This window comes from Lagenorhynchus albirostris, chromosome 1 (assembly GCF_949774975.1).
Source record: "Lagenorhynchus albirostris chromosome 1, mLagAlb1.1, whole genome shotgun sequence".
Lineage (NCBI taxonomy): Eukaryota > Metazoa > Chordata > Mammalia > Artiodactyla > Delphinidae > Lagenorhynchus > Lagenorhynchus albirostris.
Window position 1 is genome coordinate 11,020,158 of NC_083095.1, and position 22,478 is coordinate 11,042,635.

General features: G+C 38.2%; 1 protein-coding gene across 3 annotated transcripts in view; it reads right to left on the reverse strand.

The window, feature by feature from the left end:
• The window catches only part of UNC79 (unc-79 homolog, NALCN channel complex subunit), a 199,861-nt gene that overhangs the window by 101,653 nt on the left and 75,730 nt on the right, over positions 1-22,478 (reverse strand). For all 3 annotated transcript variants that reach the window (XM_060165773.1, XM_060165753.1, XM_060165764.1), the window contains exons 12-17: positions 14,514-14,704; positions 13,812-13,935; positions 11,672-11,812; positions 9,241-9,462; positions 7,003-7,230; positions 2,838-2,979 (exon numbers count right to left, since the gene is read on the reverse strand). In XM_060165773.1, coding sequence (XP_060021756.1) covers positions 2,838-2,979; positions 7,003-7,230; positions 9,241-9,462; positions 11,672-11,812; positions 13,812-13,935; positions 14,514-14,704 — 1,048 coding nt within the window. The remainder of the gene's footprint in view (positions 1-2,837; positions 2,980-7,002; positions 7,231-9,240; positions 9,463-11,671; positions 11,813-13,811; positions 13,936-14,513; positions 14,705-22,478) is intronic.

Here is a 22,478-nt window from a genome sequence, read left to right on the forward strand (position 1 = left end):
CTGAAGCCCAAGCACCTAGAGCCCGTGCTCCACAACAAGAGAAGCCACCGCAATGAGAAGCCCGTGCATCACAACGAAGAGTAGCCCCTGCTCGCCGCAACTAGAGAAAGCCCGTGCGCAGCAACAAAGACCCAACACAGCCAAAAATAAATAAATAAATAAATAAATTTAAAATAAGTAAATAAATAAATAAAAAGACCTTTGCCTCTATAGTGGGTAGTGGTGGTATATTTTACATGAGGCATGCTAGAGAAAAGAATTCAAAAGTTAACCAGATATAGAAACTAACGTAAAATGTTTTCAAATCACCATTCTAAGTTTTGGCCATTCCTAGGATCATAGACCGTGAGAGTCAAACCCTCTTGGTGTATATATTAGTGTATTGGGGATCTTCCACCCCAATGTATTTTAAATACTTGTTATCAGCACTAAACTCCATTCGGTCTAGCATGAAAGAAACTTTTAACATTTTTAGTGGAGGACATCTCTGACTGCTATAAGGAATAGGCACCAGGCCACAAAATGCAGAAACAGGACATACTCTAGAATGAGAGAGGGAAACCGCTGAACACGCGTCAGTAGAGCACCCATCTGTTCTCTGACAGAGGAGCTCAAGACCAACACCTGGAGACCCACAGAGCAGAAGCAGGGTCAGCATGCGTAGCAGCCAGGACGGCCAGGCTTGGAAGAAAATTCCTCTTCCCTGAGGACACAAGTGATAACTGTGTCCTGTAAGACAGCAGAAAGTAAAAGAAGGAAAACAGACCAGAGGCTGTGACCAGAGCCTGAAGTAGTGTTTGGGGGAGATGAATAGAGCAAGGGTTTAAATAAGTGGAGTTTACAACAATTAAGCAAAGGAAAGAGTAATTTATAAAAACAAATTGCTTCATTTTAACCATTGTTCAAATAAAATGTTACATATAAATTAAAATGGTAGTGAACTGATTTGTGTGCTATGTCAGGTTTAAAAATATATATTTACATCTAAAGAGTACAGGTTATTGGATCATAAGTGAAATCGTTGCTTCCCTTAGGCATCAATGCCTGATAGAAACATGGCCCTGGGATCTAGTCTCAACCCTGCCACTAACTAGTTGTACAATATTTGGGTTTCCAATTCCCAGTCCCCTGCCCCCAAATATGCCCAGAATCAGGGGTGAGCAGGTGGAACTCATTTCATTTTGTGTTTCAGCTCCTCAGATGACCCTGATGCTCTATTACAGTTTTGAAATCATGTTAAGCATAAAGCATAAATCAGGGCTTCCCTGGTGGCGCAGTGGTTGAGAGTCCGCCTGCCAATGCAGGGGACACGGGTTCGTGCCCTGGTCCAGGAAGATCCCACATGCCACAGAGCGGCTAGGCCCATGAGCCATGGCTGCTGAGCCTGTGCGTCTGGAGCCTGTGCTCCACAATGGGAGAGGCCACAACAGTGAGAGGCCCGCGTACCGCAAAAAAAAAAAAAAAAAAAGCATAAGTCAGGAATGAATAACTTGTGCTATATGACCATGGGCAAGTTGCTTAACCCATCTTGGATGTACTTTCCTCATCTACAAAGTGAGAAGGCTGACCTAGATCTGCAGGTTTCAAATTCCTTGCTATGGAATCCTTTGTTGAAAGAAAATCTTACTTAGAACTCCAACATAGGAAATAGCGCAAGTCAAAACACTCTGGTTGAAGCAGGGTGGGGAGCCTGGGTCTTTATCATTTGCCCACATGTTCTCACCAATTGCCACCCCAATTAAGGAAGGTCAAAAGGAAACAACACAGAGATTTACAACTCCAAGTACACACTCAAAACCAATGAAGTAGGTTATCTCAGGTGTTCCCTCATCTAAGTTTCAATGGTTCTAAATAGTGTGAGGCAACATATACATCCTCAACTGACTAGTTACACAATCATGCTGAAGCAGTTAGTTTCAACCAAGCATTTTGTACTAATGATGTAGTTATCTTGGTCTGATAAGACACCCCGTGACTTGCAATGAGCCCCACAAAACAGTCACTTAATAATGTTTGCTGTCCACTGAACAAATGATGGAAAGCTTCCCAAACTTTGGTTCTGGGGAGTAGGCTCCCCAGGGGTCAGGTATTCTAACAATTCAGGATAGTGGAAGCAAGAAGATAAAAATTCCGAGAGTGTCACAGTGCAGATCCAGAAACCAGGCTTTCTCAGAGGCACGTGGAGTCCCATCCTAAATTCCTGAAACTCCTTCAGAGTTTGAGGAGCTGGAGATGATTCCAGGCCTGCCTGCCATCTTGCTGGTCCCAATTCACCTACATAGAGCCTTTAAGCAAAGTAGAAAGAGGTCACCTCTCTTCCCAGCTCTCAGCAGAGCCAACTAGCCTTAGAGTACGACTTGTACAGCTATTCACGGTGAGGCCATCCAGGATTACAGCCAAGCCCCTGGGGCTCAGAAGCTGCACGAGCTCAACTTTGGTCACCACTATCCAAAAACACTGTGCTTTGGCCAAATGCCCTGAGTGGCTTTCAAGAGTGTTGGCAGCCTCCACTTGAGCCCTTCAGCCTTGATTCACAGCTACTTCTCCACAGAGAACGTGATTCACTATATGTAGAGGTGATGCTTTCACGGACAGGGTAGGTTTTTATCGATAGCAAGAAATATGCTCAGTGACCTCTCTTCTGTGAGAAGCACAAGCTGGATCTGTTCACTTCATAATCCTGAGAGAAATGGTTCATGTGCACAAGTCTGTACTGAGGAACCCGAGTCTGAGCTTGCCCAAGCCGATGGTGACCTAAGAAATCCGGGCTCTGAGCGTTAGACCTGTGCAAACTGGGATGTGCACACCTCTCTCCCCATCAGCCAGAGTCCACCTACCAGCACGTTCCATGGGCTCGGTGCGATTGCCTGGGTTCTCCTCATGCTTAGTTGCTGGGTTCTCCTCGTCCTCACCTTCCGGGCCTATAATAAACTCTGGTCTGGAAGAAAGGAGGCTATCCTCAAGGCTGTCTGTGGGCTCCTGAAACAAATACGACAAGCAGCCAGATGAGCAGCCCTTTGGGGATGTAAAGAACGGTTCCACTTAGTTCCACAAAGATGGATGAGCGCCTGCTGTGTCCCAGGCCCTGTGCTGACCCCAGAGGGCAAACACATGTGCCCCCATAGAGACTTGAGTTTATTGCCACAATGGTTAAAGGAAATTTGGATCAGCTGTTTTCTGAAATATTTTCATTCCCTTAAAATAAATATGGAAAAAATCCCAAAAACATTGTTAAATCTTCCTAGGCCTGCTTTCTCATCTCTGCTGTAATCCCTGTGAGCATGTCTCACTTGCCAGGTGATTCCAATCCATGCTCATTTTGTTTAATCACAGCACTTAATTAGCAGAGGATAATAAGGGGTTCACACCAATATATTTAGATACAAATACTGGTTGCTGGGGGAAGTCAAATTTTTAGGAGCAAGAAATTTCTATAATATGTGAGTTAAAGAGAGCAAGGTATGGCAACCCAGGTGTCCATCAACAGATGAACAGATAGACAAAATGCATACAACAGCATATTATTCACCCTTGAAAAGGAAGGAAATTCTGACACATGCTACAACATGAATGGACTTTGAGGACATTATGCTAAGTGAAATAAGCCAGTCAAAAAAGGACAAATTTTCTTTTTTAACATCTTTATTGGAGTATAATTGCTTTACAGTGTTGTGTTAGTTTCTGCTGTATAACAAAGTGAATCAGCTATATGCATATGTATATCCCCATATCCCCTCCCTCTTGCGTCTCTCTCCCACCCTCTCTATCCCACCCCTCTAGGTGGACACACAGCACCGAGCTGATCTCCCTGTGCTATGTGGCGCTTCCCACTAGCTATGATTTTACATTTAGTAGTGTATATATGTCCATGCCACTCTCTCATTTTGTCTCAGCTTACCCTTCCCCCTCCCCATGTCCTCAAGTCCATTCTCTACGTTTGCGTCTTTATTCCTGTCCTGCTGCTAGGTTCTTCAGAGCCATTTTTTTTTTTTTTTTAGATTCCACATATATGTGTTAGCATACGGTATTTGTTTATCGTTTTCTGTCTTACTTCACTCTGTATGACAGTCTCTAGTCCATCCACCTCACTACAAATAACTCAATTTCATTTCCTTTTATGGCTGAGTAATGTTCCATTGTATATATGTGCCACATCTTCTTTATCCATCCATCTGTCGATGGACACTTAGGTTGCTTCCATGTCATGGCTATTGTAAATAGAGCTGCAATGAACATTGTGGTACATGACTCTTTTTGAATTATGGTTTTCTCAGGGTATATGCCCAGTAGTAGGATTGCTGGGTCATATGGTAGTTCTATTTTTAGTTAAAAAAGGACAAATATTGGATTATTCCACTTATATAAGGTATCTACAGGAGTCAAACTCATAGAAACAGAAAGTAAAATGGTGATCTCCAGGGGTTAAGGGGAGGGAGAAATGGGCATTATTGTTTGATGGGTATAGAGTTTCCATTTTGCAAGACAAAAAGATTGGTTGCACAACAATGTGAATATACTTAACACTATATCTGTATGTCTATATATAGATATATAACAAGCTGAAAAATGGGTGAAAAAGAAGATTTAAAGAGAGAGAGAGAATGTACTAGGAATAGCTACCGTTTAAAATATCCATCTCTAGTTATCCTCCTATTCCAGTTTTATTCTCTCTTTCAACTCCCACCTTCAAATATCCTCTTCTAAAATCATCCTCTTTTAGGGGAAAGGTTGGGGGAGGGATAAATTAGGAGTTTGGGATTAACATATACACAGTACTATATATAAAATAGATAATCAACAACGACCTACTGTATAGCACAGGGAACTGTGCTCAATGATCTGTAATAACCTATATGGGACAAGAATCTGAAAAAGAATGGATATATGTATATGTATAACTGAATCACTTTGCTGTACACCTGAAACTAACACAGCATTGTAAATCAACTATACTCCAATATAAAATAAAAATTAAATAAAAAAAATTTTTACATAAATAAAATTTTAAAATATCCTCTTTAGCTAACACTTTAACCAGTAATTACTTTAACCAGTAATTTGAAGAATTACTTGATAGCCAGCTGAAAGCAAGAAGGAGGTAAAGATTGATGGGATACACGAAGGACACCAAGAAGAAAGAAACCAGTGCTAAAACGGTGTCTGGGAGGGTTCTGAAGAATATCTTTGCCAACTTTGCAGTTTTGCTGAGGCTGGCCCTGTTCCTTGGTCACCCATGAACAAGACACTAAATCAAATTATAAACTGAGTTTCATAAAATTCGATATGGCAAAAAATTTCCTGCTGCATACACCCAGTTTTCTTCGGCATACACCCAATAACTCACGTATAATTTTCTGTAAATGGAAACATCATCAGCTCCCAAGCCAGAAAACATGGATTTGTCCTCAACTTTTCCATCGCTAAACGCTAACTAAACACCAAGTGCTGTTGATTCTCTTTCCTAAAAATCCGTCAGGTCCACACCTTCTCTTTATCACCACCATCATTGCTTTAGTTAAGGCTCCCCTGTTTCTCCCCTGAGCGACAGCATTACCTTCTGACTAGATACCTGTCCCTGGCCTCCAAATCCTCTAATCTCTCTCCTCCACTGGCAGAATTTCTCAAATTCATCAAATTATATCACCACCCTGATTAAAATTCTTCAGGATTCCCCCATTGTCGCCAAGACAAAATCCTTACCTCTTAGTTCGGCAGACAGAGCCCTTAATAAATGTGATTATAAAACTGAGTCTACCTTTTACTCCTTTGCCATCCTCCTCGCTGCTCTGGCAACGATGAACTACTCGTAGTTTCCTGAGTGTATCATCACCCCCTTTCCTCTGTATCATTTAAACAGAGAGCTTGCTGGGTCTCAGCAGTCCTCCTCTCCTATCACCTTCATTTCATTAATTCCGCTCCTCCTTCAAATATGTGCTCAGCAGACATCTCCTCCGGAAAGACCTTGCCTATCCCCATCACACCTCTAACCTAGATTCATCCTCTCTCTGTCCTCCCATAGCTATCTTGTTCATCTCTTTCTCACTATGATCGTCCTGAGCATCTTAGGTTTTTCATTTACGTAAACGTCTTCCTGATTAGGCTCTAAGCTAGACGATGTTTTCGAACCATCTATTACTGTGACTGCTTTAGACTATATACCCAATGACGGTGTTAAAAGACCATACTACAGGAACATTATGTTGTGGCAGGTAGGACTAATGAGTTACGTGGGCTGAAAGGTATTTAAAAACTGAAGAAACACTTTACTGCATATATACTATACATCCCCAAAGAATGTTTTAAAAGAAGTCACTTTCTACCTAGACAAACACTAGGGGAAGAAAAAGAGAAGATGGCGAACACCGGCTCAAATGATTCAGGTTCATCTACCTATGATGCTATGTGGGTATTTTGGTGATGTGTGTATCTTAGATGGAAAATAGGCTAAACAGGGAATAACTAATATATGGAGTAGATAATTCATGGCATATATTAGCTGTTCCCTATTTAAACAATTTTCTTAAAAAGCAGAAAATGAAATGAAAGCTTTATTGGTTGTTGATCAAGTCAATTGGTTTTATACACTGAGGTGACCAAGGAATTTTCAGTGTCCATATCCAATCTACTTACTCAATATTTGATGTCTATATTTTGTAGTATTCATTTTTATCTAAACTTTGTAATATAACTTTGTGATAAAAGTTATTTCAAGAATACCAGTAATGCTTTGTATTTATGAAAATTGTATGAACGGATATACTACAACCCTAACTCAAGACTCAAGAATTCTAACTCAAGAATTCTGTGTAATGTATCTCCATCTCATGTCTCTTTCCAGGAGCCTGAGTTAGCAGAAGGAACAGGGAAACTTTCTTTTAACGCAATCTCACATATAACCCAGCATGGAGCATAAGATAATACTGGAGGAAGACTCCATTACACCATCTACTGCAGTCTTTATTACCATTAGGCATGGATCATCTCATGTCTTCAACTGCTTACCACCAGCCGGCTTTCTTCTTTGGGAGCCAGTCTCTCCAGGAGCTCACAAGCAAGCTGATAGCAGAGAATACTAGACTGACATAAGTTACACTCAATTGCTTTTTCTTCCTTCTGGCAGGTGTGGGAGCCCCCCCAGGGGGCTTGGAAGACATTGTTTATAATGGAAATAATGTCCTTTGATAAGCTGTGCTCTAAGCCCATGGTGATCCCATCATCTTGTAACTCCATCTGAAAGATACCAAAAAAAAGCCAAAAAAAAAAAAAAAAAGAAGAAGAAGGAGTTTGGTCCTTTTGTCCAATATTTCACTGGCACACTAACTGGGGACAATTTTCACTAACTGATGACAATATAAATTATTTAAAGATGATAAGGCTTACAGACCATGAGCATACATTACTTTCCATGGAATCTTCTAAAAAGAATATAAACACAATACAAAGTAATAGGAATTATTTTTTAAATCATGTAGGACATTTAAAAGAGAGTTCTTTTTTAAAGCCATCACTTTGTGAGATTTTACACATTTAAAAAATGCTGTTCCTCACCTAGTGTCCAGATCTTGGTTTCTAAATACCATTATCCACTAAAGGAACCAGGACTCCTTGGAGAAATGGCTGATTCCAGGGTTGGGGCTAGGAAAATATAAAATGAGCCTGGAACATTCTGTCATGTGAGACATTAAGGAAGTGTTCAAAGAACGATGGGAATATGTCAAAAGAACACAGAAGCCAGTTTGAAGGGACTCTCATTGGCCAAATGTGGGATGAAATGAGCCTCAAAATAAATAGTCATAGTAACAGATTTTAGCCCACTGAACAAAAGAATCCATGACTACATTCGGGTATAAGTAGATTAAACAAATAACTATATAAATGGGAGAGGCAGGGAACCTGTTCCTTCAGTAGAATGCCAGCTAAAAAATTAAAAGAAATGATGGAATTAGAATATTATCATTTGGTAACCAACAGAGTAAAAATTGATTCAGGCATGAATCATCCATGGATACTAAAACTAGAAGGTGAAAGTCTGATGAAAAACAGGATATCTGTCTTAAAGTAGCTCCCTACAAGTTAGTTATTAATTACAAAGGGGAAAATAGTGGCTTTGTAGTAGAGAAATCTGGCAGAAATCACCTTAACCAAGTTATTACCACCAGTAATGGGACATTATCATGTCATGTGCCCCCCGATATCATGCACTGAAAACAACATAACATCACATCTGTGGTATGACTGACAAAAATGCTTAACTCAAATTGATTCATAAGGAAACATCAGACAAACTCAAATTGAGAAGTATTCTATAAAGTAACTGGACTGTACTCTTCAGAAATGTCAAGAATATGAAAGATAAACAAAGATTAAAGGACTAATAAATCAGGACAAATCATTGTAATGAGTGATGCTGGATTGTGTCCTCAGTCAAAAATAACTTTTTACTTTTGCTATAAATATGGTATGATTATTATATCAATTTTTAAAGTGAATAATTTCTGTAAGTTTTATAATAGATAATAATATTATAACAATATTAATTTCCTGATTTTGATAACTGTACTTGGTTATGTAAAAGTATGTCATTTTTTAGAAAATATACTCTGAAGTATTTAAGGATAAAGGGATATCCTGTTTGCAATTTACTTTCAAATCGTTCATTAAAAAATTCTACAATTCATACATACACATAATTAAGAGAGAGAGAGGAGAAATAAATGTGGTAAATGTTGACATCTAGAGAATTTGGGGGAAAGTACTTGGGAATTTTTTGTACTATTCTTGCAACTTTTCTGTAAGTCTGAAATTATTTCAAAATAATAAGTTAAGAAAAAATGTTCTCCTGACCAAAGCCTTTTTTAAACTTTTCTTTTAAAATTAACTTCAAAAATCAATTTATATAATATATTAAAATCAGCCCATCACTATAGAGTTGTACCTTGCTCTTCCCCAAAACAGCATTACCCAGTTTGTTCACCAAATTTGTTCAACAGAATCAATTCTAATGATGCTAGGGTGTTTCTAAAATTCATAACCATTCTCATGTGTCAACATCATTGAAGCTATTCATACAAGTATTTTTCAGACTCCTTAGGAAATCCCCATAGAAGTTTGTGAAATGTCTTGAGCGATGCTGCATCATTTCAGTAAGTGCGAAGATGCCCAACACATAGAAAGAATCACTATACAATGCTTTCCCTCATTCTTCACCTCTGAACTAAAGGAAGTTCATGCTTCAGCTACCTGCTTCAGGAGAAGATCAAACATGAGGATGAAACAATTTAGATTCATTTCATCATCTTCACAATCAAAGTCAATAGTCCTTCCTCCTTGATGTCCAAAATTCTTGAAAGGACTACGAAATGGGCTACGCATAGGACTCCGAAATGGACTCTGAAAAGGACTATGAAATGGACTCAGCATATTGTGCTGAACTCGTCGACCAGGATCAGAGGCAACACTCACCTAGAAGAAAAAACATTAACACACATAAGTGAACTCACAGGAGCTCAAATGGCTGTACAAAATATTTGAGGACTCTGTGTAAGGTATTTCCAGCTGTCACACTGATTTCCTTCCTTAGCCAATGGCATTAGTACCTCCAAATCCTATGAATCTTCTCAAAACATAAAAATAAGAAATAAAATATCTAAACTTTCTAATTGTCAGGTGAATGAAACATAAGTACCCTGAAGAATGAAGGCAGCTCTCTTTGCCATTATATTTTTCATTCCGTAAAACATTTCCAATTAAACTAAACTGTCTGCATTCTACTTAAAACCATAACCTGAAAAATGATAACTTACAGAAGTAAGGCATTGCAAGATCACTTTTAAAATCATTAGCACAGAATCTCAGATTGACATGACTGGTTAAAGAAAAATGGTCTCTGGGTATAATAAGTATTAAACTGTCATGAAAAAACAATATATGTCAAGCCTGCTGTACTGTTTATTCTCCGTTTGCCAACCCAATTCTTCCCCCCCAGAAGGCCCTCACTGCCCTTTTCTGCCCTGTTCTATGCCCAAGGATGCCCAGGACTGAGTCTCTCCTGGCCCTCTTGCTGGCTGGCTTCCAGTTGGGTTCAGTTAATGAGAGGCACCAGTGGAAGACCTGAAGCTGAAGGAGCGAGAGGTAGGAGTTATTTCTTCCCACCTCCTGCCTCCTTTGATGCTACATCTTTGGCAGTATCTCCACCCTCTATAGTTCCTCTAGCCAGCCTTTCCTTATAATTTCAGCTCCCAAAAGGCCCAGGAACATTTTCCCTTGCTCCTTCAGCCCTAGGGGTATAAAGGCTTCCTAGTGAACTACTGCTGGCCCCTGGGTGCCTCACCAACCCCATCGCCCCCTTAACCTTTCCCATAACTCTATAGGCAGAGTATCCATTAAAATCTCTTCATTTGAACCATCCAGGATAAATTCTGTAGCAGGACGCTGACTGACATACCTGTACATCATTCTGAAATCATCTTTTTTCTCTTTAAGATCTCTCTAATGATCAGAAATCTCCTTGAACACCATATTTAAAATAAAAGAGTACCCCCATTAAGAATCAGAATACCTGGATAATGATAGCGTTATCTATGGCAAATCACTTCAGTTCACTGAACCTCAGGTTAAGTAGTTGTAAAATGAGGCTCATGAGCTCTTCCCAACTGCCTCACACAATCCTGTGATGTCATTAAGTGTGAATACGTTACACAGTATAAAGTGCTAATAATGTACTGTAATATTAAAGATTACTGGACAAATCAATAAAATATAAGTGTTTGGCAGCTGGCTCCTATGAGGCAGATGAGAAAAGAAGTAATGATTTTTTAAAAAGAAAGCACTGAATACAAACTATGATCCCATGATCACGTTATATTCTCATTTTCTAATCCCTAGAGAGCAGGTAGCATGACTGGGGGCCTGCAGTATACAACTGGGAAAATGTTATGGGGAGGCTTGGCACGGAGACAGGTGAGAACAGTCCCTGCCTTGGAGACGTTGATGAGAGTCAACCTCTCCAAAACTGATCATGGTCTGGGAATGTCAGAACAACAGCAGAAACTTTATCAGGTCCTCCATAGAAAAATTATCACAGATGTCCAATAGTTCTTGTACACTGTACACCAGACTATATTTTCTCATCCTCAAAGGTACAAAGGGGTCAATAAGATGGGCTCAGTTAGTTTACAGTGACAACATCACTCACAATCACCCCTAGTTGATCATCTTTTCCCAAAACACAATAGGGAAAAACAAAGAGCAAGCAAACAAAAATATCCAAACTGCTCATTCCCAAAGTGAAGCAGTGATCTGCCCACTAGCTGGTAAAGAACTCTTATTCACCAGAAAACAAAACAGAACAAAATTGGATAGTACCCCAAAAGCTCAAGCTACTCTTTTTGGTTTATCGAGGATGAAAGGTAGCTAGCAGAGATGTGTAGGAGAAAAACTCAAAGGAAAATGAAAACTCAATAACTTACTGATTACAGACTATACCAAACATGTCTTAGAACAGTGTTTTCTGTTATTTAATGTGCTTAAAAGGTTAACAGAGTGAGTGGGATAGGATGAAGAAAGCATTTTCAGAGCAGTTTATGAGGATGTGACTTTAAGGCCCACTATAATTGACAAGAGCTTTCAAAATCTTAACAAGTAAGACAAAAACAATTGTGGCAATAATTACCCTTCGAGCTGCAATGTTCCCTGCCAGTTCACTGACTCTTGATTTTCTTTGATTTGCCAGTTCTTTAACAGAATTAACTCCATCAGAAAACATACTGATTAATAGTTGAAGTGGAACCATGATGTCTAACTCCGATAATACCTGGGGAAAAAAGGCATATGTCCCCCAAAATATAAACATTAAAACTCAAAAAAACTATGTTTAACATTTTTCCCTAAGGTGACCTATTGAACATAAGGACATTTAGCCTCACACGTATTCTATCTGCGGTCATCCTCAATTATTCATGCTAAAAAGTTCAAAGCTATCATTGAACATTCCCACTCCTCCACTCCACATACCCGATAAATCGCCATGTTCTTTCTATTAAAACTTCTAAGTATCTCCTGATGCTGTCCCCTCCTTTCCATACCACTGCTGTTGCCTTAGTTCATCACTTTTCTCCTGAACTAGTATAATCTGCGAGCAATCTTCCTCCAATCCTTCCCCACTCTGACCTGAATGCCCCATCCGACCTTGCTCTCTGGTGCAAGCTCAGGTACCCTTCTGTCAAAATCATGTTACTTTATCTGTAATGAATTTTCTAGAAATAGATGCCTCCTTCCTTCAGACAGAATTAATCCATCTGTCTTCTCCGCTTTCTTAAAACTTTGTACATACCTTTATTAGAGCAATTATCACTTTTATTATATTTGATTATTTGATACTATCTCCCCACTGTGAGTTCCTTGAAAAAAGGAAGTATGAGGAAAGAATCATTTCTTCTCCCATTTTTATCCTACTGCCTATTACTGTGCCTGGTACATAGGAGCTCTATAAATGTTTCTATAATTAATTAATAAATGAGTCAAGCCAATCACTATATTGTTCACTCTATTCCCCAAATGGTTAGACCAGAGGTTTAAAACCTCCTTCAACTACAGAGTGCTTTGAAGCACTCTGTCTTCAAAGCAAAATTGTGTCAAAGCCCAGTCTGTAAAACATATAAGCTGTAATTGCTCTAGCTATGGAGAACCTCTATGCTCTGGAGGTTTACAGGCCTGTCTGCTCACCTCCAGATGGCACAGCTAAAGGGTGTATAACTGAATAACGGAGGCGCTATCTAGCCATCTGCAGAAGGATGGGCTTTGCTAAAATGGAAATTATCTTATGCAAGTCTACTTGGGGATGAAAAGTTAAAATTCTGAGTCCCAAAAGTGACTTTTTTTTAAAATATCCCTTTACTACTTGTCCGTTATGAAAAATATTATTCTTTAGTTTACAACCCAGAAAGGCATCTCCAGAACTTGAAAAGCCTTTGGGATCACATCCTTCCATGATACAGAAATGTATCTGCATCCGTAGCTAATCTAAATATTGACTCTGTCCTCCTTTTCTGAAATTGTCCAAATTTTATAACAGGAATTCAACTCAATTTAATAAATTTTTAAGAATGTACACTAAATAACAAAGCATGTGCCAGATGCTGAGAGGAAAGGATGAGGGAGTTATAAATTCAAAAATGAAAAAGACCTGGACCCTGCACTCCAGGCATTTGTAATCAGGAAAAGAGATAAAAGTTAACTATAATATTAAGCAGAAATAGAGTTTACACAGAGAACCTATATGAATACTGGGGGAAGGAATAATGAACTCTAATGGGAAGATAAGGGTGTGACATAGAAAATTTCATAGATAATTTCGGAGCTGAATTTTAAAGAATAAGCTAGAGTTCACATATGGAGACAGGAAATGAAGTCATTCCAGGCTGAGGGAATAGCATGAACTACTCCCTAAATCAGTAACTTTCAACCTTTCCAAGTAAAGGACCTACTTAATATCAAAAAATTTATCAGAATCCCACAAGACAGCTATTACACTTTTAGTATCTATTGATAGAAAAAAATATAAGAACCAAAAGCTACTATGAATTCAGTAATAGTATTGCACAAATTTGTATTTTATTAACCACAACTATAGTTAATATATTTGAAACATAGCTATTTGTCTATGCATATGAGTTACTAGTCTACAGATAGTCCTGAGCAAACATACGTGTTTAAGGATTCTTTGCAATAAGTCTCTGCCCCTCTACCCAAGGAGCTAAAGTTCATAGGCTAAAAACTATTGCCCAAAATGATCAAAAGTATCATTTACTTACATGAAGCCACAGTAAAGCTTGTTCCTGCACAGAGGAAGGGTATCCTGTGAACCGACAACTAATAAAGCCAAACATCTCTTCCATTGAAAAAGGTAGAGGACAAAGCTCAATGTCAAACATTTTGCTGAAAAGCAGAGCAACAAAAGTAAATGACCAGTGGGCATATAGTAGGGTCTACTGTTGCATTTCCGTCTATATCTTATTTGGGGAACCAAACAGTTTAGTCTGTGTTCTGAACTATTAGCATGTTTCATTTTACTGAAAAAGCTTATGTCGTTGGAATAGATATAAATAATTCATACAGTTGTTAATAACATTGGGGTTCATACTCATATCAGGTTTAACAGAAGGAATTGCATTTCTAGGGAATTGCACTTCTAGGGAATTGCTCCCCAGCATCTAAAAACACTGTCCCTTTGTACTTCTCCCACTTTATCCAAATCATAATTACATTTGAAAATAAACCATATGGTGTATCTTTTTATTATCCCATAAGAACGAAATCCTTTCTGAACAATTACAAATCATCTTAGCACAATTTATAGCAACTATTCCATTTTGAACCTTCCAATTTTTCTATAGGATCATTTAAAAGTAAATGAGATTATACAAAATGCTTAGCACAGTGCCTGGCACACAGTACATGCTCGATAAATGTTAAACATCATAATTAACGGTGACTTCATTAAACTACTTACCCACCTTAATACTTCCCTGAATTCTTTTAACTGATTATCTGGGACTTCTGTTCTGATGGCTTCCAGCCATTCTGGCATGATACACTCCCACACGGACTGACTGATCACATTGTAGGGAATCAGGCAGAGGATTCGGTTGAGACCTTCCTTCAACTGAGTCACTGTGCTACAGGACTTATCCCAGTATCCACCAACCTGATGGCATTTCCACAGCCACAGGGGAAAAGAACAAAGTGCACTTGTTACATTTATACTCAAGGAAATACTACATGAAATGGGTACAAAGACCACTATCCATTACATCTGAAACCTGGGCCAAGTATATTGAGTAAGATTTGGAAAAAACTACAAACCACCAGGATCCCTTTGTTACCAAAAAGAAACCATAGTTACAAATAGGTCCAAATAATGATCACAGACTGAATTTGAACTATTCTACTGCAGACTTCTCAAATCACACATGAATTAAAATTCCAAAGATTTATTCCTAGTAGGGTGAACAGGCTATTGGAGTGTTTTTTCTAAGGTTTGACAAACCCATTGCAAATATGTGCAGTTATACCTGTGTTTCAAAGGAACACAGATTTCTACTACTGTACACTTTGTATTGAAGATTTTTCATATGGAAAACGAAGGGACAGAGAGTACTTTTTTCCCCTATGCTGCATATTCTGCCACAATTTTTTCCCTAAGAATGTTCTAAGGCTGGTTGAATCCATGACTTTTTTAAAAGCTATATTTTTTACTAAATAAGATAGTATACTAATTTCCTAATGCAGAAAAACTTAAAATTACAAACTGAGGTTCTGTTTGTAATTCTGATTTTAAATAAAGATCCTATATTACTATTATACGTATCAAAGTAACAAAGGGTTGACTGGTCCTAGATCTTTACTGTATAACACAAGATTTGTGGGAAAATATGTTATTTTTTTCCTTCCAGTTTTATTGAGTTATAATTGCCATGCGGCATTGTATAAGTTTAAAGTGTACTGTACACCATAATGATTTGACTTACATACATCATGAAACGATTACCACAATAAGTTTAGTGAACATCTGTCACTACAGATACGAAATTAAAGAAATAGAAAGATATTTTTCCCTTGTGATGAGAACTCTTAGGATTTATTCTCTTAACAACTTTCACATGTAACATACAGCAATGTTCATTATATTTATCATGTTTTTACATTATATCCCTGGTACTTATTTATCTTATAACTGGAATTTTGTACCTTTTAGCTGCCTTCATCTAATTCCCCTTTCCCCCACTCCCCACCTCTGGTAACCACAAATCTGATCTCTTTTTCTATGAGTTTGTTTGTTCGTTTTTGAAGTATGATTGACCTAGAGCACCATATCAGTCCCTGTTACACGACATAGTGATTTGATATTTCTATATATTTCAAAATGACCACCCTAATAAGCCTAGTTACCATCTGTCACCATATAAAGATATTACATAGTTATTGACTATATTCCCCACACTGTACATTTCATCCCTGTGACCCATTCATTTTGCAACTGGAAGATTATACCTCATAATCTCCCTCACCTATTTCTCTCTTCCCCCTAACCCTCCTCCCCTCCTGGAACCACCTGTTTCTTCTTTGTATCTATAACTCTGTTTCTGTTTTGTTATGTTTATTCATTTGTTTTGTTTTTTTAGATTCCACATATACGTGAAATCACACAATATTTGTCTTTCTCTATCTGACTTATTTCACTTAGCATAATGCCCTGTAGGTTCATCCATGTCATCACAAAAGGCAAGATTTCATCCTTTTTTATGGTTGAGTAATATTCCATTATATATGTACCACTTCTTCTTTATCCATTCATCTATTGATGGACACTTAGGTTGCTTCCATATCTTGTCTATCATAAATAATGCTGCAGTGAACATGGGGATGCATGTATCTTTTCTAATTAGTGTTTTTGTTTTCTTTGGACAAATACCCAAGTGGAGTTGCTGGATCATATGGTAGCTCTATTTTTAATTTTTTTGAGGAACCTCCATACTGTTCTCCATAGTGGCTGCATCAATTTACATTCCCACCAACAGTGCAAGAGGGTTCCCTTCTCTCCACATCCTCACCAACACTTGCTATTTGTCATCTTTTTGATAACAGCCATTCTGATAGGTGTGAGGTGATATCTCATTGTGGTTTTGATTTGCATTTCCTGATCATCAGTGATGTTGAGCATCTTTTCATGTGCCTATTGGCCATTTGTATGTCTTCTTTGGAAAAATGTCTATTCAGGTCCTCTGGTCAATTTTAATCGGATTTTTTTATAAGAGTTGTATGAGTACTTTGTACATTTTGGATATTAACCCCTTATCAGATATATCATTTACAAATAGCTCCTCCCATTCAGTACGTGGTCTTTTCCTTTTGTGAACGTTTCCTTTGCTGTGCAAAAGCTTTTTAGTTTGATGTAGTCCCATTTGCTTAGTTTTGCTCTTGTTTCCCTTGCTTGAGGGGACATGTCTAAAAAATATTGCTAAGACTGATGTCAAAGAGCATACTGCCTATGTTTTCCTCTAGATATTTTATGGTTTCAGGTCTTACGTTTAAGTCTTTAATCCATTTTAAATTTATTTTTGTATACTGTGCGAGAAAGTAGTCCAGTTTGATTCTTTCGCATGTCTAGTTTTCCCAACACCATTTATTGAAGAGGCTGTCTTTTCCCCATTGTACATTCTTGCCTCCTTGGTCATAGATTAATTGCCCCAAAACTATCTTATTTTAAATGAATCCAATTTTAAATATTTAATTGTTATATCTAGAATTCCACATTATTCAAAACAAATAAACTCCATTTAAAGTTGAAATATCTATTTGGTATCATATTGGCCAACACGCTAGATGATTGACTAGACATTTTCAGGAAGTGACTACATTTCTGGGGTTGTTGTTAGTTACATAGACTCAGAAGAGCTACCACTGATAATGTTGCGATTGTGGAATGTATCATTACTGAGGTCCCTTTGGCTATTTAATTTATGGTTAAGCCATATAAAGGCCTATTGGTTTTGGGTCACATTTTGGAACAGGTATCCTTATGGAGATACTAAATTGTCAGTGACCAGACAATGGATCCTTTGATTTGGAAAACTTTTTATGTTTAAAAGGATTTTAGAGAGTTCTCACCCTAAATAAATGTCCTCTTACCAATGGGGAAGGATCAGATTGACAGAAGCATACCAAAAATGGATCACAGCTAGCCTAAAAGACTCCCTTAACAAAACTGAAGAACAGAAATCTGATTTAGAAAGAAAAATAAAATCCACACCCACCATAAACCTCCCCCCTCCACCACCTCCCTCCTACGAATGACCCAGTTGGAGGTTGACATTCAGAGCCTGGTAGGAGCCATTATAAAGGCCTTCCCTCAGAAGTTTAATTGCGCTAAAATGGAATGATCTACTTGGAGAAAAGGAATATATCCTAAAACCTTTGTCACACAATTTATAAAAAATATTGCAAAGGCACACAGCTCTAAATCTACAAATCTCAGATCATAGGAGTCTTTTGTTTTCTACTTTAGTTGAAAATCTCGTTTCTGATATAAAGAGGTTACTTCAAAGTAATGTGGTTGCATGGGCAGGCCAGCTCCGTAATGTTATTATTGAGGCTGTCATCTAATTCTTTGAAGAATTAAAAATAAGTGGCCTTGCCTTACTAATTGAATATTTACAAAAACTAAACTGTGGCTCTAGAAGAATCCCAAAGCTCATCCATCTTTCTTCCCAGCCCCAAAGCCTCCCCTATTCATCTCAAAATGATTGCAGATACTGTAAAAAGTCAGGACATTGGAAAAGGGACTGCCCTGCCCTTCAGAAGAAGAAACACTTAAACAGCAATTGTCTTAGGCCCAGCCTCCTCGGACAGGCTCCTCTGAGTCCTCTTCTCAACTAAGGCCTCACCTTGGACCTGTTAAAAACTTCAGACTCTCAACACAAATAATTTTGTCCACCTCCCATGAACTTCCTCAAAATGCCTGCTTGTAAAAGCTCAACGCTGCCAAGAGAATTTATTGTTTGTCCCAGTCAAAACCTGTTAAGAGACAAATCTGCCCTTGAAAACCCTCTTAGACTGTTATCTTACAAGCTTGCATCCTTTCTCTCCCTCTTTGACATTTAAATCTTCTACCACCCAGCACTATCTTCTCAAGGACTTGAGAATCATCTCTTTAAAATGCAAATGTTCAAGGAATTAACTGTGGCTCTCTAAGGGGTGCCTTGCTTTTATTTGTACTATTGCCTCCTCTCATAAAATAGGAGAAATTTATTTCTCCTCCTGATAAGCATCACTTAACACTCCCCTTAACAAACCTCCAATGCCTTTTTTCTTAGCACACTCCAGCCATTAAAAAGTACCTTCTTAGTCAACTAAAACAACTGTCTTAGGCTGAATCACAGCCTCTATCAGATTATATATCAGGGCAAATAAAAAGCTCTTAAGGGTCTCCCCCTACAAATATTGCTTAAAAACTTTAACCCTATATTGAACAGATTAACTAACAACTTGGTCCATCTGCTAGAAACATAATTTGAATAAAAGTGAGGTAAAGATGAAAACCAGCTCTTATATAAACTAGTGAGTTTTGTATTAGGTCTGTATTTTCTATAAGGTCTGTATTTATGTCTGCCTGTAAGTTTATATATGTATGGTATGTATATATGGTATTTTATTCCTCTGGATGGTTTTGCCAAATTAATTTATAAAACACCTTAAAAGATCTCTATTCTAAATGGTCTTAAAAAAAATAAGAGCTTTTAAAAATTAAATATTCCTCCAGTTCCTCCCATCAGGAAACTTGCACAAGCCTCTTAGATAACCTCATCCACCAGAGGGCAGACAGCAGAAGCAAGAAGAATTACAATCCTGCAGCCTGTGGAACAAAAACCACATTCACAGAAAGATAGACAAGATGCAAAGGCAGAGGGCTATGTACCAGATGAAGGAACAAGATAAAACCCCAGAAAAACAACTAAATGAAGTGGAGATAGGCAACCTTTCAGAAAAAGAATTCAGAATAATGATAGTGAAGATGATCCAGGACCTCGGAAAAACAATGGAGGCAAAGATCGAGAAGATGCAAGAAATGTTTAACCGAGACCTAGAAGAATTAAAGAACAAACAAACAGAGATGAACAATACAATAACTGAAATGAAAACTACAGTAGAAGGAAGCAATAGCAGAATAACTGAGGCAGAAGAACGGATAAGTGACCTGGAAGAGAGAATGGTGGAATTCACTGCTGCGCAACAGAATAAAGAAAAAAGAATGAAAAGAAATGAAGACAGCCTAAGAGACCTCTGGGACAACATTCAACGCAGCTACATTCGCATTAAAGGGGTCCCAGAAGGAGAAGAGAGAGAGAAAGGACCCGAGAAAATATCTGAAGAGATTATAGTCGAAAACTTCCCTAACATGGGAAAGGAAATAGCCACACAAGACCACGAAGCACAGAGAGTCCCACACAGGATAAATCCAAGGAGAAACACACCAAGACACATAGTAATCAAATCAGCAAAAATTAAAGACAAAGCAGCAAGAGAAAAATGACAAATAACATACAAGAGAACTCCCATAAGGTTAACAGCTGATTTCTCAGCAGAAACTCTACAAGCCAGAAGGGAGTGGCAAGATATACTTAAAGTGTTGAAAGGGAAGAACTTACAACCAAGATTACTCTACCCGGCAAGGATCTCACTCAGATTCAATGGAGAAATCAAAAGCTTTACAGACAAGCAAAACCTAAGAGAATTCAGCACCACAAAACCAGATCTACAACAAATGCTAAAGGAACTTCCCTAAGTGGGAAACACAAGAGAAGAAAAGGACCTACAAAAACAAACCCAAAACAATTAAGAAAATGGTCATAGGAACATACATATCGATAATTACCTTAAATGTGAGTGGATTAAATGCTCCAACCAAAAGACACAGGCTTGCTGAATGGATACAAAAACAAGACCCATATATATGCTGTCTACAAGAGACCCACTTCAGACCTAGGGACACATACAGACTGAAAGTGAGGGGATGGAAAAAGATATTCCATGCAAATGGAAACCAAAAGAAAGCTGGAGTAGCAATACTCATATCAGATAAAATAGACTTTAAAATAAAGAATGTTACAAGAGACGAGGAAGGACACTATATAATGATCAAGGGATCAATCCAAGAAGAAGATATAACAATTATAAATATATATGCACCCAACATAGGAGCACCTCAATACATAAGGCAATTGCTAACAGCTATAACACAGGAAATCGACAGTAACACAGTAATAGTTGGGGACTTTAACACCTCACTTACACCAATGGACAGATCATCCGAAATGAAAATAAATAAGGAAACAGAAGCTTTAAATGACACAATAGATCAGATAGATTTAATTGATATTTATAGGACATTCCATCCAACAACAGCAGGTTACACTTTCTTCTCAAGTGCGCACGGAACATTCTCCAGGATAGATCACTTCTTGGGTCACAAATCAAGCCTCAGTAAATTTAAGAAAATTGAAATCTTATCAAGCATCTTTTCTGACTACAACGCTATGAGATTAGAAATGAGTTACAGGAAAAAAAAGTAAAAAACACAAACACATGGAGGCTAAACAATACGTTACTAAATAACCAAGAGATCACTGAAGAAATCAAAGAGGAAATCAAAAAATACCTAGAGACACATGACAATGAAAACACGACGATCCAAAACCTACGGGATGTGGCAAAAGCAGTTCTAAGAGGGAAGTTTACAGCTATACAAGCCTACGTCAGGAAACAAGAAAAATCTCAAACAATCTAACCTTACACCTAAAGGAACTAGAGAAAGAAGAACAAACAAAACCCAAAGTTAGCAGAAGGAAAGAAATCATAAAGATCAGAGTGGAAATAAATGAAATAGAAACAAAGAAAACAATAGCAAAGATCAATAAAACTAAAAGAAAAAAAAATTTAAATATTCCCCAAACTCTCAGAAATATAGGAAGCAACCCAAATGTTTTTCAAGTTCATGTGATTTTGAAACTGAGCAGAACCTTGAGCCCCCACCCCACCCCCAAGTGCAAAGGCCCCTCTATGTCCCCTGCCTCTTGTTTGTAGAAAAGCTGAAGTCTCCCAGGCCTCCCTGAGTCACCAAAAAGCAGGCTCAAGTTAATGATTAGGACTAGAGAGTTACAGAATCTTTCAGTGTCTGGTGCACATTCCTGAGCTGTTTTACAGGTACTCTAACTGCCACCAGAGGGGAAAAGCTGACTGCATGATGACCAGACTGTAGCCATGACATAAGGTGCTCCACTTGAGCAGTACTGAATCTACGGCTAGTACATTTCTAAGAACTGGCCTCAAAAGAATGGGATTAACCTTATTGCTCATAATAATCTATATCTTTGTGGGCATCAAAATAATTATAGCTTGCTCTGCCCATATATATAAGTGGGCAAGTAAAATTGTCAGCAAAGAAATGCTATAGACCCATGTCGACATCTTTCACTCTGAGAATACAGTGCCCTATGTCAGCATGAAGAAGTTACAGAGAACAGACCTTCACCCCTAATCCCACAGAAATGGAATGATGTCTGAAAAGTGGGGATTTGTAAGCAGCTCTTTTGCCCCTTTCCTGTTTGCCTATTTCTGTTCCCCTCAAACCTTATAGGAACGAGATCACTAGACAATTTAACCTAACTCCTGACTTATGCTCTCCTGAGTGCACACCATGCCTTGCCTAACCTGTGGATTCTTTTCCTGGATTAAAAGAAGAATGAAGAATTAAGGAGTTAAAGAATAACAAGCTCTCTACCCCCAGCAGCCCCCTTAGCAATCCTGCAGGCAGATCACGCAGGCAATATAACATCTGAAGAAAGAGTCAGCCAGTCTGCACCCAACGGGAAATGATGCAGAACCCAACTTCCTGCCTCAATGATTCACTGAGATTCTTTCCC